This window comes from Bombus pascuorum, chromosome 14, assembly GCF_905332965.1.
Source record: "Bombus pascuorum chromosome 14, iyBomPasc1.1, whole genome shotgun sequence".
In the NCBI taxonomy this organism is placed as follows: domain Eukaryota; kingdom Metazoa; phylum Arthropoda; class Insecta; order Hymenoptera; family Apidae; genus Bombus; species Bombus pascuorum.
Window position 1 is genome coordinate 8,364,435 of NC_083501.1, and position 17,688 is coordinate 8,382,122.

The following is a 17,688-nucleotide window of genomic DNA, read 5'->3' on the forward strand; positions in this document are numbered from 1 at the left end:
ACGATAATAAAATAGTTGATCATCTTTTTTCGTATTATAGTTCCGATTTAGATAATACTGTTGGCCAGAAGGATTGTACTTATACGAGGATCAGTATTAATTTCAATCTTGTGTGACCAACAGACTTCATTCTAGCTAAATCCAATCTGGATTCAGTAAAAGGGAGAAATGGCGAAGCACTACGTGACAGGAAACGCTCAGAGGTCCGGAGCACTCTTTATCGTAATTTATCATGACCTTTCTTACAAAAGAGTACCGACGTTGCGTTATTTACTTCAGAAGAACGTTAGCGGAATACCGAAATAATCTCTTTACATTCAAAAATTGCTGTCATTATTAAAAAGCAGGAAGAAGAAGGAAAAAGTAGATTGCAGTAGAACACGTAGAGGATGTTTGCTCTTGCTTTTTACCATTTTATTATGATAAACTTGGAGATGGAAAAATGGAATTCCTTGAAATATTCGAATCATGTTCTCAGCGATTTAGAATTTTCTTATTTAATTCGATCTGAGAATAACGATAAGAGAATAAAAGATTTTAGAAATCTTCTTTAACAATTTCCTAAAGAAGTTACAAATTAGTATATTGTTATATTAAACGTGCACATCAGAAAACAAAATTTCTTGAAATATTCCTATTATATTGTTAATAGTTTGAAATCTCTGAGATTTCATTCAATCGGAAATAAAAAAGGAATGACTATATTATGAACTATTATTGCTTTATAATTATTAGTTTATAATAATATACTTATTGGAAAATGGTTTCTAAATAATTTATGTACTACAATTTAGTATACTAACGTTATGAATATTTCGATTTTTTTAAATTTCATGAAATTATCGGATCTAGATGGGAACAAACATAATGACGGGAAACAAATCATTGGAATTCCCTTTCATTAAAAAAAATAAGGTTTGATAATATAAAATGTCAGAAAAAATGTAAATGAAATTGTATTAATGATAACGATGCAATTAATTAAATAATTATCGTTATTCTTATTAAGGTTGAAATATCTATTGCAATATCTTTAACGTTACTTCTGTATGTTACAATATCATCAGCGGTATAAGAAAATTATTGCAATAACTTCGACGTAGCTTTTGTACAGCTAAAACCCGAGAAAAACGCTATGTTAAGCATGCAGTTTATCGGCAGTCATTGTACTCGTAATCGTTTACCAAGTTCTATCAGGAACAAAATAACAAATGACAGCATATTTTAAAAATCAAGTCTCAACGCTATAAATACATTACAGGACGTTAAGATATTTCGAAAACGCTACTTTAGATTGCGAAACTAATATTACAGAAGTCTTTTCTGCAGTTAATAGATAATCAATATCACGTTAATTGCCTGTTTGCGCTACAACTCTTTTATGCTTCATTTGGATTTAGTAAAAAACATATAGCTGATTACGATACATAGAGATCACAATATAAATATTCCGGACAAGTAAACTTGTTTGGTAATTCCATTCATTTCTTTTCTTCGTGATATTTTCTTAATTTTTTCTCAGTACCACACTGAGCTTTGAACAAATTATTTGATATCAGCATAATTAATAGAAAAAATGTTGTCGTATCACGTTCCTTTTAATGTAAGTCAAATTACAACACAGAAATTGGAAGCAATTCGAATTATAATCATAGACGTGAAAAGCAGTAACGATATTATATTTGTTTCTTGCATTATTTTCGATCGAACTCTGTATTTTTCTAACGAAAACATTTCTTTTGATGATTTTTCGTTTCAATTTCACGTGGATCGTATTTTTACAATCGTTGAAACTACTTTGTTCTTCTGTGTAACGAAAAACAGGTTGAAATGTAAAAAGTTTGAGGATCGTGATAAAGTGAAAATATCGGTAGCTGTAAGAACTTCACGCTTCACGTAAGATGATTCAAAAGTTTAAAAAAGGATCAGCTGGAATATTAACGTCGATTGGATAGTGCCGTTTGTTTCTAAAAATCTCGAAGGCCATGATAAAGTCTAAATGACGGATCACTTAGTCTCTCGCAATGCACGATACACGGCTGACAAAAAGAAAAACCCTACAGACACGATAAAAAATCTTATTGACTCGTTTTATAATCGATAACATTTTTGCGCATGACACTGATTAGCCTCCGGGGGAAAGAGCGACATATTTGTGTAAAAGAGGCCTGAACCTCGTTGTAAGGTCGCGTCGATAACATGATAATCGCTGACTTTGCTGACCCTCGATCTTGAAACGCTTATTTTTAGTCGATTGGTTCTTGATGCTGGGACGCAAAATTAGGTATATGTGTTTTATAGAAATTATCACGATCGTGAGTTTCTGTAAAACATTCAACTGTATTCCAATATACTTCTTATATCCTAATAAAATAATAATACAACATACATTTTAATATTTTTCAATAAGTTTGCGTTTAAACAACATGTACGCATATTTCCATTGATCAGCCCATTGATTCAAATTAATTAATACATTCGAAAAACGAAGGTAAATCATTGCCATCGATTTAAAATACAATACTTGAGTAATTATAATAATTAATTATTAAAGAATGAGAATATATCTTGTTTATAAAAATTTCGGATCTTTCCTGACAACAGGTATAACTATCGAATAAAAGATTTTAGGATGAAAGTGTGAAAATGAAAAGATGTTCAAGGTACAAGCTTTTTAAACGTTTAAACGTCAAAGGGCTTAAAAAGTGTAATAATCTAAAATTCTTGTTTAAAGGGTCACTTAAGTAAACGAAGAAGAAACGTTGTATTAATGGAAAGGGCAAGAGATAGTAAAATATTGCTCGATAAAGAAGGCAAGAGTTATTAAAAGTTTTCCAGCGAATGAAGCCGCCGTAAGCCTCCTATGCGCGCATTTTCTACGACGTTATCTACTTTCTACATTATTATCCGCTGGAAATCTACATGGTGGATAAAAATGGGATAAAGTAGCTCGGTGATAGAAGCTTCTTAAACACGAGACTTTTCATAAACATTCGCCGTGCATATTTTTTATATCGTTTGCCTAGCTATCTTCTGCATGCATCGCTGAATTTTAACGAGTCTTAAAGAACAAAAAATTCGTTACTTTAATATTTTATAAAGTGGCCGAGTTTTCCCAAACGAATGTTACTTCTACATTCAAATAATAATGAAAGATGTTATCGAATTGTTGCTTAATATAATATTCTATTCACTTTTCTATAAAAGTTAATGAATTATTTTATTCCAATAAATAAAATTTCTAATATTTCGTTTATTGTACAAATCATTTATTCTAAATTTTAATTAAGATTAAGCTCAATCTTTGCCTTTAGAATTAATTAGAGTCACTTATTTTATAAAATTTTATGCGAAACTTTAATTAAGATATATAAATCTTACTTTTAACCATTGGAACTAATTAAAATTAATATCGTAGCATTTAGTTTTTATTTTAAATTAATTTAAAATTAAATTAATCTTAATTCTGATTTCGGACAGAAAGAAGAAAAATATGCGACATTTAAGAAATTTAATTTATCAAATGACAACGAATAATGGAAATACAAACGATTGAAAAATATATGATGTTATAATTATCAACGGAAGATCTTTCAAACGGTACCAATAAAATAATTATTCGTCAAATTATCGGCTCGTCAATATTTCAATAAATTATTTATTCATTGATAATTTCTTGATACACAGAGATGTAACAGACGAATGCTTCTGACTGATAAATAATTTAAACGACGTTAAGACAAAATGATTAAAAACTCTGAGGGTAATAATTTTATAGGAAAAAATAATTAATAATCCTAAAGAATCTAAAGATTCCTAAATAAGTTTTTATCACAGTAACAACTTGTGAAACAATTCAAGTCACTGTTTTAACTTTATTACATGAACATACTACGTCAACAACATTATTCTATTCCAATCTATGATCCAAACTATCGGACTACCCCGAGTGAATTGGAAATTTTATCGGGACGTCGCTTCGTTGATAAGCCGAAATATTCGGCAGAACTGTCGAACAAGCACTGAATTTCGTGCGCGTGACTACCACTGGACCGAGGGTGAAACGTGTTTTCTTTTTCGTTTCTAACCGACCAATTTATCAGAACCAACTCGAAACGATTCTAGATTTCGCGTCACGTGCCGAAATCCTTCAGCAACGCAGAAGTTTCATTGCGTGTGTTATGGCAAGAAGAACAAAATGGTTCTCGAGGGAATCTAGAAACTATATAGCGAAAGTCGATTAAATACGACGGACGAATTAATTTCGACTAAGTTGCGAGTAATATTAGACCAGCCTAATGGCTATTATTGCAATAACGTACTGATGAATGGACTGCGAATTTTTATGTAATTTCATATTTTCCTGAACGTAGCTAAGAAAATAGAATTTATGTCTATAGATAATTGTTCCACTCGCTAAATATTATAACGAATGGTTTTTCTTAATTATTTTATGTATTTTTGTACATTATGTGCATTCTCTACATTTTTATAATCTTATACTTTATATAAGTAAATAAATATACATGCAGATTTGCGATGAACAGGAGCATTCATACTTTTAGCGTAGAATATGATCTTTCGTTAAACTTTTTTGCAAAAGCATGAGCTTCAGTGGTTGAAAATAGCTGTGGTATTAGCTTTAGCTCTTAAAACAGTCATATAGAATTTGAGCCTATTTGAACCACGACGTGGCTTTGAGAAGTGGAGAACGATAATTTGTTGAAGATGGATAATGAAAAACGACAGGACCTATGAAACGATCAAAGATATTATTGTGGATTACGATACGATTAGTATCGTTGTTATGCTATTACATCGGGTGATTGGGTATGATTTAGTTATTATGCTGTTACACATTATTATGCACTGGCTGGCCCGTGTTTATGCGACGTCAAAACAAATCTCGATGTGACCAACTATTGGCCCTTTAATGACGAATTCAAGTGGGCGTTTTAAGCACCGGCCCGACTTATTCAATATGACTCTCCCTCTCTGCTGCTCTATTGAGCGTTATAAGTCGTTACCAAAATTGACTGACAACGTCCAGCGATGGAATAAGTTAGGGCAATTAAAATTAACGCCGACAATAGGACCATGGTTGAACACTGAAGATTAAGATCTTTTGTTACTTTGTTGCGATTCTGAGATTCTTTAATCGATGTCTGCGAAGATTTTATTGTAGCAGTGAATTCTGATCGTTTTCGATAATAATAGACGATGACGAGTAGAATGTTTATACATTTATCAATAGAACATCTAAATATGCAAAGATATACAGAGCATATTTAATATACAGAGATATACAAAATATTCAAAGTAAGATACTGTTTATAAAATAATACTTAAAGAATGAAACAAATCTCCATTTAGATTACATTTTGTTAGTTTTGTTTAGAAAAATTTGAATTTGCATAAACATTCATAGTCCAATGATAATAAGATCTATCGTTAGTACAATCTTTTTAATGTACTCTTTATTTCTATTGTTGCAGCTAAATCAGCATGCACAGTCGGTTGCCGTGGAAGTAAGTATTTGATCTTAAGCATTTTTTATCCCTTTGCCTTATAACGTCCAATCAAACCCACGAAATAAATGATAATTACAATTCAATAAATACAAACTTCGTGTGTGATGACGCTCAATTTCAACCCTAACTGCAACTTTAACTTTTCAAAGTGATTATATTAAATACAAATATTTTGCATCAGATTTGATTTACATTCGATGTTACAATATATTAATGATCGCATAAAAGATCTTCCAAAAGATCGTAGACGGGCAGACGGTTAATTCGAAAAGCCAGGACACTCGTAGTTTGTTTAATAACGCTTCTCTGTCTTTTTAAATAGTGCACCCAAAAAAGGCATATCAGGAGGGACACACGTACGTATACAACTTGGAGGGAACATCGGTGACGTCTGTCACTGGCGCACAAGGAGATGCGTCTCTTAAACTGGCAGCCACCGTAGAATTGTCCGTGAAACCGGATTGTGTGCATCAATTGCGGTTGAAGAACGTCCAAATCAACGGAGCGGTACTATTTTAACTTTCTTTTCTCTCTATTTCTGGATTCTAATCTGACGTCAATTTTTCCATACATATAAATAAGATGATACCAATAGCTACCTCCTTATCGATTTCGATGCCTTGACATAAACATAGTTTCGTGTATCATACACTTTGTATACGCTTGATGCATTTTTGAAATTTGAAGATGATAGAATACACAGAATACGTATAATATACAAAAATATGATGCACCTACTAGCAAAATATTCATTATAATTTTTAATAGGTAATATGAATCCCTATTTAATTTCTTCTTTTTTACTTGCTCTAGTTATTCTTTTACTTCTGTACCTACTCTATCTAAGACGTAAATTTGCATCGATATCCGCAATCCACATATAAAATAGATAGGTACTTACATTTGCTGACGATATAAAATACATTTTTCAGCCACCATCGACGCCAGACATTGAACAATTTCCGGTCCAATTCAATTACCACGATGGCCATATTGACACTCAGCTCTGCACCGACTCAGGTGACTCCCAAGCATCTCTTAATATCAAGAGAGCAGCTGTTTCCATGTTCCAATCGGCCGTTATGCAGGATAACGGTGTAACGACACGTCATGAGGTTTGTAAAACCTGAAATAATATTATTCAATATGATCCATAGCTAATTTCCTTTCTCAACAATAACTTTATATAAACTTTAGAAACTTAGTGAATTTTATAATATAAACTTAATTTTATAAGAACAAAAATATTAATCACAGATCCGAAGTACTGTATTTTATATGAAATATTTTTAGATAGTACAGATAAATAGTCTTCATTGTTTACATTATAGAATATGTAATAAAAGTGGATATCTCAAAAATCTAGAATCTAATCAAAATCTTTTGTACTTACTTATAACAATGATAAAATAATTTAATAGATTTCAAATTGCAATAACTTTGAAACTAATGTATTCTTTAACGCTTAAGATCTTAACAATTTTTAAGTTTTCCTGTAGTGAATTGAAGAATGCGTCGACTGCATTCAAAGGCATAGAATATGATTTAAATAAAAGCTGCAGTTTCATTTTATACATACATCAATGCACAAAAACACACAAGATTAATACGACTAAATGCATCATTTCAATCTTTTTAATTTTCCAAAAATATTGCTAAAATATTCTTTTCTATCTATAACTGTTTTAAAGATATCGCTAGTTCTAGTTATATGGAACACCAAGTATGTACATGAAAGACAAGATTTTCGTCAATGTTTAGTGCATACTCGCCTACTGCAATAGAGAAAAGAAAGTGTAAATTTGATATATGAAGATTAGTGATTTCTATACTATATATTTTTTATGCTGAAAGTAGTTATTCATCGTTCTTATCGAATATAATCTTAGTTTGTAAAATTATATATTTTTGCGCATCACCTATCTTCTAAACTTCCTTTCGTCGGCCACTGTTCATAAATCAAACACTATCATAATTACACCGATCATCTTTTCAGACTGACGTGATGGGAACCTGTGCAACAGAGTTTAACTTCCGCAAGGAAGGTGACTCTCTGATTGTGAACAAGAACAGAAACCTCGCCATGTGTGCATTCCGGGAAAACGTGGACCAGGCACTCGTATCTGGCAGCATGGACACGGCGGCTGGTTGGAAATCCTCTCCTGTCCTCGGCTCGCAACAATCGATCGAACAACGTTTCAAACGCGGTATTTTAACCAAAGCTGTATCCAAAGAAGTGTACAACCTCGTTCCATTCAGCCAGGGAAGCGCCGGTGCCAAGACTATTGTAGAAACTACATTAACTTTAAAGAACGAAAAGAGTGACAATCCCACCGCAGAAGTGTCCCAGCCAAAGTCTATCATCTTCGAAGCTCCACACCCAGTATTGAAATCCTCTCCGGAAGCCATTAACAATGCGTTGAAAGCTGCCAAAACTGAAGTAGCCTCGCGGCGTACCGTGAGACCAGAAGCAGCTGCAAAATTCACTGATCTTGTGAAGGTTCTCAGGTTAAGCAACAAGAATGACATCCTTTCTGTGTACCGGAAGGTTCGTTCCGACAAAAATGATCAGAAGCTATTACTGGATGCTCTTTTCCAAACTGGAAGCGGTGAAGCAGCTGAAGTTGGTGTAGAACTACTGAAGAGCAATGATCTCTCAACTGTCCAGACTCTTCTCTTCTATGCCAGTCTAACTGTCATTCGCCATGTTCATCTGCCATCAGTGTCAGCCATAACGACTCTTCTGGACCAGCCTAACCTACCCCGACTTGGCTACCTTGGAGTTGGACAAGTGATCGGCAAGTACTGTCAAGTACATTCCTGTGACAATGTGCCAGAAGTGAAGCAGGCGGTGCACAAGATTCGCGAGAAAGTAGGTAACGGCAAAACCAAGACCAGGGAACAGGAGAACATCGTCGTCTCTGCTCTTAAGGCTCTGGGTAACACTCAGTTCCTTGACGATGCTACCTTGCAGAAATTGGCCAATATCGGTGCTGATAAGAACGTACGAAATCGTGTACGAGTCGCTGCTATTGAAGCTTTGCCAACCAGGTGCACGATGAAGTGGAAGAATATCCTGTTTAAGGTACTAGCTGATCGAGAGGAAGACAGTGAAATTAGAATCAAGTCTTATTTGTCTATGGTCGCCTGTCCTTGCCCACACACGGCCAATCTTCTGAAAGAGGTCCTGGATAAGGAGACTGTCAATCAGGTAGGATCTTTCATCCAGAGTCACTTGAGAAACCTGAGAGCCTCGACAGATCCTAGCAAACTGAATGCCAAGAATCAGCTTGGACTGATCAAACCTCGAACAAAATTCCCGGAAGACTTCAGGAAATTCTCCTTCAACAATGAATTATCTTATAAGATGGACTCGCTTGGTATCGGTTCTACCCTTGAGAACAATGTTATATACAGTCAAAATAGCTTTGTGCCACGTTCCACAAACTTAAACATGACAATGGAGCTTTTTGGACGCAACTTCAATTTTCTGGAATTGAATACACGTGTGGAAAATTTGGACAGAGTGATTGAGCACTACTTTGGACCCAAGGGAAAAGTCTGGGAGGTCTTGGACGACTTGCATACTGAAAGTACCAGTACAGCTACCTCGCTTGGTAAATATATTAAAGAACGGTATGAGAAGATTAGACCTAAACGTGACGTGAAACAGGCAGAATTGGATAAATTCGCAAAGAATGTGCACTTGAGGAACAACGAGGTCGATCAGGAATTAGATGTAGACCTATCTGCCAAATTGTTTGGTGTCGAACTCGCGCACTTGAGCTATCAAGGTGATATCCACAAGCTGAATCCTAAAGCCATCATCGACAAAATCTTCGACGGCCTCGAGAAAGGCTTGGGCATTATCAAGGACTTAGACTATGACTTCGAGAACTGTCTCCAGTTCCTTGACAGTGATTTAGTGTATCCGACTGGTTTGGGAAGCGCATTAAGTCTTGGTCTGACTGGAACGAGCGCACTTCGTTTGAAGACTGGTGGAAAACTAGATCTTAAAGCTATTTTGAATGACCCGAAGAACGCCGAATTTAAACTCCTTACTGAAGCAAGTGTTTCTGTCAACATCGTCGGAAATATGCTCGTGAAAGCACCTGGGGCCGAATCTGGAATGAAGATCGTTACTACTCTTCATTCAGCTACCAGCAATGAATTGATTGCCTCCGTATTAGACGGACACGGCATTGATATCCACTATAGCATTCCTGAGAAGACGCAGGAAATCATCAACGTGGAGAGCGAGGTCCTATTCTCCTCTGGAGCCAAAGGAAGTGAATATGTAGCTCCTAAATTCCCTAAGGGCAAGGAACACTCCGGCTGCTTCGAACAACTAGCCAATATTCTTGGTCTAACCATCTGCGGAAAAGTATCGTATCCTTATCAAGATCTAGGTGCCGTTATCCAAAAACCTCTGTTCCCTCTAAGCGGACCAGGTAAATTTGCAATCACTTTGAATAACCCACAAATCAACAAATATCACTTCAAACTTGACCTCAATATCAAAGACGAGAAGAAACGTTCCTTCGAACTTTTGCTGGACAATGAAAGTAGTGGATCTAACAAGCGTCTAGCGTTGCTCGTCGAAACAGGTGTCGAACCTAACAGGTACATCAAGGCAGCTTTAGACACGCCTATTAAGAAAGCTTCCGTGGAAGCTGTACTTAAAAATACTCCAAAGGAACGTACTGTGAGTGTCACTATTCTTCATGATCAGATGGAGTACTACGGTGTTATAGGGGTAATAGCTAGTGGAAGCAAATACAAGCCTGTGTTGGAGTACAAGGTACCAGAGCATGTCATAAAACTTGTTGGCCCGGGGAAGCTGACACCATACAAATACAATCTGGAAGGCACGATAGATGTATCTGATTACGAAGGTGGTCAAAAGTACGTGTTCGAAAAGGTAGCTTTCGTTATTGGCGGTGCAAAAGTAATTGTTGTTGATGGTAATCTCGCATGGACACCTACCAGCATCAACGTGGACACGGTTATCAGTCAAGAATCAGACAGGAACATAGCATTCAAATTGGATGGCAAGAAGAACAACAACGACTACAAGCTCTCAGTTTCTGCAATTCCAAACGATCCAAACAGTGCATTCAACCTGAATTGGGAGTTCAATAGAGAACCGAATGAAATGGGACAAAAACTCGTGTTCATTTACGGAGCTGATCCAAAGTCTGAGACCAATCGCTTGTCCTTAGCACAGAAAGTTGTTTACAAACTAGATCCCAAGGATCTCCTTTGGTCTGTATACAGCGAGCTCACGTATCCGGTGATCAATCTCAAATTGAAATATGATGGAAAGCTAACCCGCAAATCGATCGATACTGACATCGAAGTGAAATATAAGTTATTCAAGTATGGAACCGAATTATCTGCCAAGAGAGACACAGAGAAACCTGGTGACTACGAAGTTGAACTGGAAGTTGAATTTATGGAAAACAGCATCGAGCTGAAAGGCAAGCGCATCATTTTGGATGGACACAAGAGCCAATTCATCAATTCTCTCGAAATGAAACCAGGTGGCAAATACAGCGCTGATGGGATGGTGATTCATGATTTTGGCAAGAACAACGTTAACTTACAACTGGATGGACACTTAAATCTGAATGGAGTGAAGGTGAAAGTTGACACTGGTCTGGAGGCTAATCCTCAACTTCTTAACTCAGTCATCGAGATGAAAGTCGATGGTGTGACCTACATCAACTTCCAATTGAAGACCAAACATAGTCCAAATCCGAGTGGTACTCTGAGTGTTAACTTGAAGAACTATTTAACAGCTAATGGTCATTACTCTTACAAAGGTGGTAAAGGAGATGCAAACCTGAACGTGGATATTCCTAAGATCAACCGGAAAGTCAAGGCTACCGCTACTTTAACTATTTCTGGATCTCAACACGTAGGCAACCTCGAGCTTCTGTACGATGCTGAGAAGGATCCTAGCAAACGTCTCAAAGTGTCCACTGTATCTGATATCACAAAGACGTCCGTAGATACAAAGAACGTGATAGAGTTCTTGAAATACAAGTTAGAAGCAAACGCCAAAGGTCAGTTACAAGGCACCCTACAGGATGGCCAGTTACAACTAGAAGCTGACGTTACTTTACCCAATGGTCGACACCTCGTGTACAAAGGAAAACGTAACAGCGCGAAGAAGGAGAACAAATACGATGTACGCGTGTCGAGTGAATTGGCAGATTACGAACAAAAGGGTGGACCATCGAGGAAATTCATTTACGACACTAACATACAAGATCTTGATCTGGTGGCGATAACGTTGAAAGGCAACGCTAACTTGAAGTACATCGATAAAGACGGAAAAGACGTGCGATTAACATTGAGTGGAAAGAACCTGGAACAACCGGATAAGAGAAAGCTAAGGGAATTGAACGTAGAATTAGACGGAGCGAATATTCCGAAGAAGCTACAAGCTCAGCTTAGCTGCATTCGTGATGCCAATACTGGAACGTACAACGTCAAGTCGTCTGTCGGAGATGATTTCTCGTTGGCGGTAAGAAATTTCCTGAATTTTTTTCCTATTCTAAAGGCTATTTTGAACAAATTTGAAACCTAAACATGCGAGTTCTTCCAAATTAAAAAAATTAATAAAGCTACCCATCTAGAGCTCTTAATAAAAGTAACTATATTTAAATAGATATTTTTAATAACTTTTCAACCACCAAATAACATTAAAAATCAGAAAATCAACAAAATTGTAGTTATCAATAATATTAATTGAGATTAATTTCCAATTTTATAGAGCAACGTAAATCTAAGACTCGGAAACAATGTCGACAAACCATACAGAGCGGACGGTGTTCTGGAAATGAAATTGCCTAGCGAGAAGCTCCAAAACCTGAAACTCGAGCTCTCCTCAAGTATGTTGGACTCTGATGAGGCGGATATCATGAAAGCTACAGACAACATAAAGCTGACATACAACAACGATCACAAGATTGAATTAGATTCGGAAGTCGAGCTGAAAGGATTGAATAAGGACATGGAAGGTCCCAGCGAAGGTCAAGGAAAACTTACTTTGGACATTGTGAATCTTCCTCGTATACAATTATCGAGCAACTACAAATACAATCCAACGCCAGAGAAGAAGACAGCTATGGTGAATTTGGATGGCCAGTTTGGAGAGAAGGCAATTTCGTTTAGATCTGATAACGAATACCTTCCTACAGTCGCTACCGTCAACATTAAGGCTAAAGCCAACTTACTCCATGAGAAATTGCGCAACGTTGATTTGCAACTCGCTTACAAGGTATTTTACGATTTAAGTATTTTTATTTTCCCTTTGATTCTTTAACCTTTTCGTGATCCTCGAATCGTTATATGTCATATGAAATATAAAAGGAATATTTATCAGGGTGGGATAAAACATATGAGAAAAATGTATATGTGTAAGAAATGTTAATAAAAAAATTCTTTTGTGCTATTCACAACTTCTAATACAGTGAACTACAAAATAAGAAAGAATTACTTGGTCACACAAAACAGATCTCAAAATGAAAAAATCTGACTAAAGTTTGGAAAATAATGTTAATATAGAAAACTCGACAAAATTTGATAAATTTACTAGCAGGATACTTGTTCATCTAATTTCTTATTTCGTGTGATTTTACAGAGACTGAAAGAAGAAAACAAGCTAACAATCGACAGTAAAGCAGTTGCTGACGGTAACAAATATACTCTAAATGGTGAAATGCAGTATTTGGACACGAGCAGTCTGTTCCACGTAACATCCGCATGTCCAAATGGAAAAATCGAGATATTCTCCAAATTCCAGAAGCTCAATGAGAAGGAATACAAAGGTGACTCGAGCATCGATATATCGATAGTATTCTTCTAGAAGGATCACTGCAATTTTGTTTTACAATTTCTCATTCCACTGTTTATAGCATTTAGTATTCTACTTTTGTTAGAACAGTTAACTAATAAGATTTGCTGAAGAACTGGCTAAGAATTACAAGAATGTAATCAATACTTTTAATTTAAATCTAAATTGGAGGAAAGATAATATTATTAGATTAGATATGTATGAAGTGCGCAATTTTAATTTTCTACATCTTTTTTCTTTCTAATAAATATCTTTATCTTTTTGTAGATCATTTTATACGTTGTTTTAAAATTAAGAATTTTTATTTAGATTAATTACAAATGGCCAAATTTTTGTATCATGTCACAGGTGAATGGTTAGTGGACACTCCTAAAGGATTCGCGAAGGCTGATGCACACGTGGATCTCGAAAGCATCGACAATTTCGTGATTAACGCAAACTTTGATAGCGACAAAATCAAACACCGCAAGATCCATGCTGAAATCGCCAACAAGCCAACACCAAAGAACGGCAAGCTCATCACCATGACTGTCACCAGCGATGGCAAGAACATCGTAACTGGAAGGTATTCCTCTCAAATTTTTTTATGATCTTTATGAATAGACTGTGGATATTTATGCAAATTTATATTTTTCCGAACGTAATTAACGAAATGGAACATAATCAAATAGATACTTATTCCGCTTACTAAATATAATTACGTGTGTTTTAATTTCTATATTTTCTCATTCGTTTTCCATATTTTTATGAATGGAATTGAAAGAACGGAATGTAAATATAAATTTACTCTATGCTTTTCTACATTGTACATATAGAATACATATGGAATTTTATTTTTACATACATAAATGCGTCTGTATTTTGGACATCGGTGAAATACAATTCCCTAAAAATTGGCCATGTATGTATGTATGTATGTATCCTAAAATGTTTCATAAATGCATAAGAAGAAAATCCGCAGTTTATTTATCAATTTAATACAATGTACCCAATCAGGATGTAAATATAGGTACATGTTGTATTATATATCCAGCACAAACTACAAACGTCGCGATGAGGATGGAAAGATCGTGGTGGAGGGTAATGGAAGCATGAAGGTCGGTGATGATACAAGGAGCTCTTCCTTCAAATATACTCGTCAACAATTAAGTCAAGAAAAAGATGGAGAAGTTGGCGTAGCAATAGTGTTGAACGTGAATTTCGAGCCATCCGCCATCGTGGGTGAACTAAAACTATCGAACAAAGAGCTGCACGTGTTCAATAGCTACTGCGAGCAGAACAAGGACTGCGCTCAGTTCAAACTTCAGTCGATTATGAATGTCGAACGTGAGTAATGTTTCCATAGTCTTCAATATCGTTCATATTAGGCAGGTTACTTGACTTTAGATCGTATCGATTCGACTTCAAGTTTAGGTTCATGTCAACAAGTCGAGTTATCCGATTTAGAATCGTTCGAGTACAAGCAACCAAATTGGGATGGCTATTACAGTAAGAGAAAGAATTCTCAAAATTGTTAGAAAACGAATTAAAAGAAATGCTCAACTTAGGTCAATCTTAAGTTTCGTCGAAAAAGTTAGCGGTAGGAAATGCTGTAAATCAATTCAAAATGTCTAGAATAATTTCATGATTTATTTTTATTTACTTTAACTATTAATCTAATAATACTTATTGCAATTACTAATTTAGTTAAAATCGTATCACAACGTATAAGAATTTTCAATGAGATTTTCAATGAAACTTCAAATTCTTTATTATTTTTTCAGAGAAAAAATTACTAAAACATCAAGTAACGGTAGAAGTCGATCTGAAGAAGTTCAACGTGCCCGTAGAATTTGGTTTGAAGACCAGGACGGAGTTGAAAAACCCGATATTCGACCACAAAACGAATCTCTATCTCCATTCTTCAAAGGACAAGACCGAATACACTTATCAATTATACATTCATCCTAAAGAAGCTGGTAAAAACGAGGAATAATTGTTGAAATAATTTCAAACGTTAATGGAACTAATATATTAATAATATTTATGATTACAGCTTCCATTGTATCTTTGCCTTCCCGTGAAATAGCTGCCATTTTCACGTACGATCTACCTAAGACCAAACAGACCGCTTCATACAAGGTCGACGCGTCACTTTATCTGGACAGAAAGAACAAACCATCTGATAAGACCAGTTTGTCTGTCAATGGAGACATTAACATCGACAAGAACAGCATGTCCCTTAATGGAGAAACGAAATTCTCATATCCAACGCAGCCTAAGGTAAAATTAATATGATACATAATGACGAACAATCACATTTCATTTGTATCTGTATAACTTCGATTCGAAACGCAACATTTTTTATAGAAAATCCAGAATAATCTTTCAAAACGTACACGATAATTCGTACTGTGAATAAAAAATTTTCAATGGAAAATTTAAATTAACTCGCGACCCAGTTACACTTTACCTAAAAATAAAAAAAAAGGGAAAGTAAAAATTACATAGTGAAAAAAGTACAATACAAATGTCGAATATTTTGCGTATTCTCATTTGCAGGACATGATAGTGAAAGGAAATGTGCACTGTAGCAGGGAGCAACAATTATTGAACGCCAATTTGGACATAGACGTGTTCGCCAAGAAAAGTCAGAAGATCACGATTGCGGTGAATGTGCAAAAGCAACAACTTCCAGAAGGCAGAAACCTGACCAGTTCGGTCGAAGTAAATAGCCGTGGCCAGCAATTGAAGCTCGATCTGAAATCTCATTTGACAATATCTACCGAGCAAATAGGATTCGGCAATTTCTTCACCTACAATGATGTGAAACAAAAACCAAAAACTTTGGGTGCTCTTTTCTCTGCTGACACAAGCCATGTTTATTTGTTTGCCACTTTACCTGACAAAGAACTGATCAAGGATGACTGGAAGCTGGATATCTCCAAGAACAAGCAAAAGATATACAGAGAACTGTCTCTGTTGGGAGAGGCTCCTTGCGTTATGAGTTACGAGGCCAATAATTTGAACCCATTCAAGTTTGAGACATACTATAAAGGTAAGCTTAATATTTCGACACGGACAGTGCCTGACCCGATAGCTACCTCGCTAGAGTAACTTAGAGTACACGAGGCAAGCAAACCAGTCAGGATGTCCTGCAGTTGCATACGTTTCCAAATCGTTCCAGATTTATAGAACTCAAAATTATCGAACTCATGAAAATTTGTCAAAAAATTTATGTCGACGCTCGAAAGTCCATCTCAATGTATATTCATTTTGAATGTATTAATTTCAGGCAACCCTAAGGTCAAATTTAGCGTTAACGGACAAGTTGTCATTGGTCAACTGGCGGAGATCCACGGAAATGCTATCATAAATGGCGCGAAAAAGGAGCTGTTCCACGGTTTGGTTCATTTGGACGAGAAACAATTCTTGAAACCCGACTTTGGCTTCAACAAAGAAAATGTTGCCGAATTAGTGGTAAGTCAATTTGATTGTCCAGCGATAAATTGAGTTAGGGCAATTTACTAGAGTTCGATAGAGATCTTTATTATATTATTGCGATTCTGCGATTCTTTGATCAAGTAATGTTTGCGTTTTTCGTAAGAGCGAATTGTTGTCTCTATAGAGATGAACGATAAGTAAACACCGGATGTTTATGCATTTAAATATGAAGAAATGCGCAAATTGCATATAACATACAAAAATATAGAAAATATCCAAAGAAAAGACACTAGCTATTAAATTTGATGGATGAAACAAATCTGCTTACGTGTTTCATTTCTCTTTAGAAATAAGAATTTCCATTAACATCCATAGTCTGATTATCATCATTAAATTGTTAATACGATCGATCACACATCGTAAATAAATGTTCGCTATCTACGTTGATTTGACTTTTTACAGGAAATTAAGAAGAATAAGATTGTCGAGCTTGTGAAGAAATTAAAAGACGTCGACGACTACGCATTGGACCAAGTGAAAGCAGAAGGCACAGACTTCATCGAACATCTGAAGAAGGCGCAACCAAATATGAAGTCACTTTTGGATTATTATCAAACAGAACTGAACAAGATAAAGAACGAACTTAATGCTGACGAGAGCATCAAAGAAATCCAGGCTGCCTTGTGAGTATTCTTACGAGATTCTATTTCCTATAGTGACATTTAACATGAGCCAAAGGATATTGGCGCATAAAATAGACACTTAATCGTATTCTGTATTAACTTGTGGTGATACAGGAACTATTGCAAATATAATTTAAATATAGTTTAGATTACGTAAAGTCATTTGAACAGTATCACGGTTATCGTT

General features: G+C 35.5%; 1 protein-coding gene across 2 annotated transcripts in view; it reads left to right on the plus strand.

Annotated features, from left to right (window-relative positions):
• The window catches only part of LOC132914351 (apolipophorins), a 45,744-nt gene that overhangs the window by 17,526 nt on the left and 10,530 nt on the right, over positions 1–17,688 (plus strand). Inside the window, exons 2-14 of one of the 2 annotated variants that reach the window (XM_060973385.1) lie at positions 5,496–5,528; positions 5,854–6,038; positions 6,464–6,646; positions 7,528–12,063; positions 12,313–12,819; positions 13,183–13,369; positions 13,744–13,960; positions 14,405–14,721; positions 15,159–15,353; positions 15,431–15,657; positions 15,937–16,432; positions 16,670–16,854; positions 17,281–17,501. In XM_060973385.1, coding sequence (XP_060829368.1) covers positions 5,496–5,528; positions 5,854–6,038; positions 6,464–6,646; positions 7,528–12,063; positions 12,313–12,819; positions 13,183–13,369; positions 13,744–13,960; positions 14,405–14,721; positions 15,159–15,353; positions 15,431–15,657; positions 15,937–16,432; positions 16,670–16,854; positions 17,281–17,501 — 7,489 coding nt within the window. The remainder of the gene's footprint in view (positions 1–5,495; positions 5,529–5,853; positions 6,039–6,463; positions 6,647–7,527; positions 12,064–12,312; positions 12,820–13,182; positions 13,370–13,743; positions 13,961–14,404; positions 14,722–15,158; positions 15,354–15,430; positions 15,658–15,936; positions 16,433–16,669; positions 16,855–17,280; positions 17,502–17,688) is intronic. The other variant, XM_060973387.1, reaches the window with a different exon arrangement.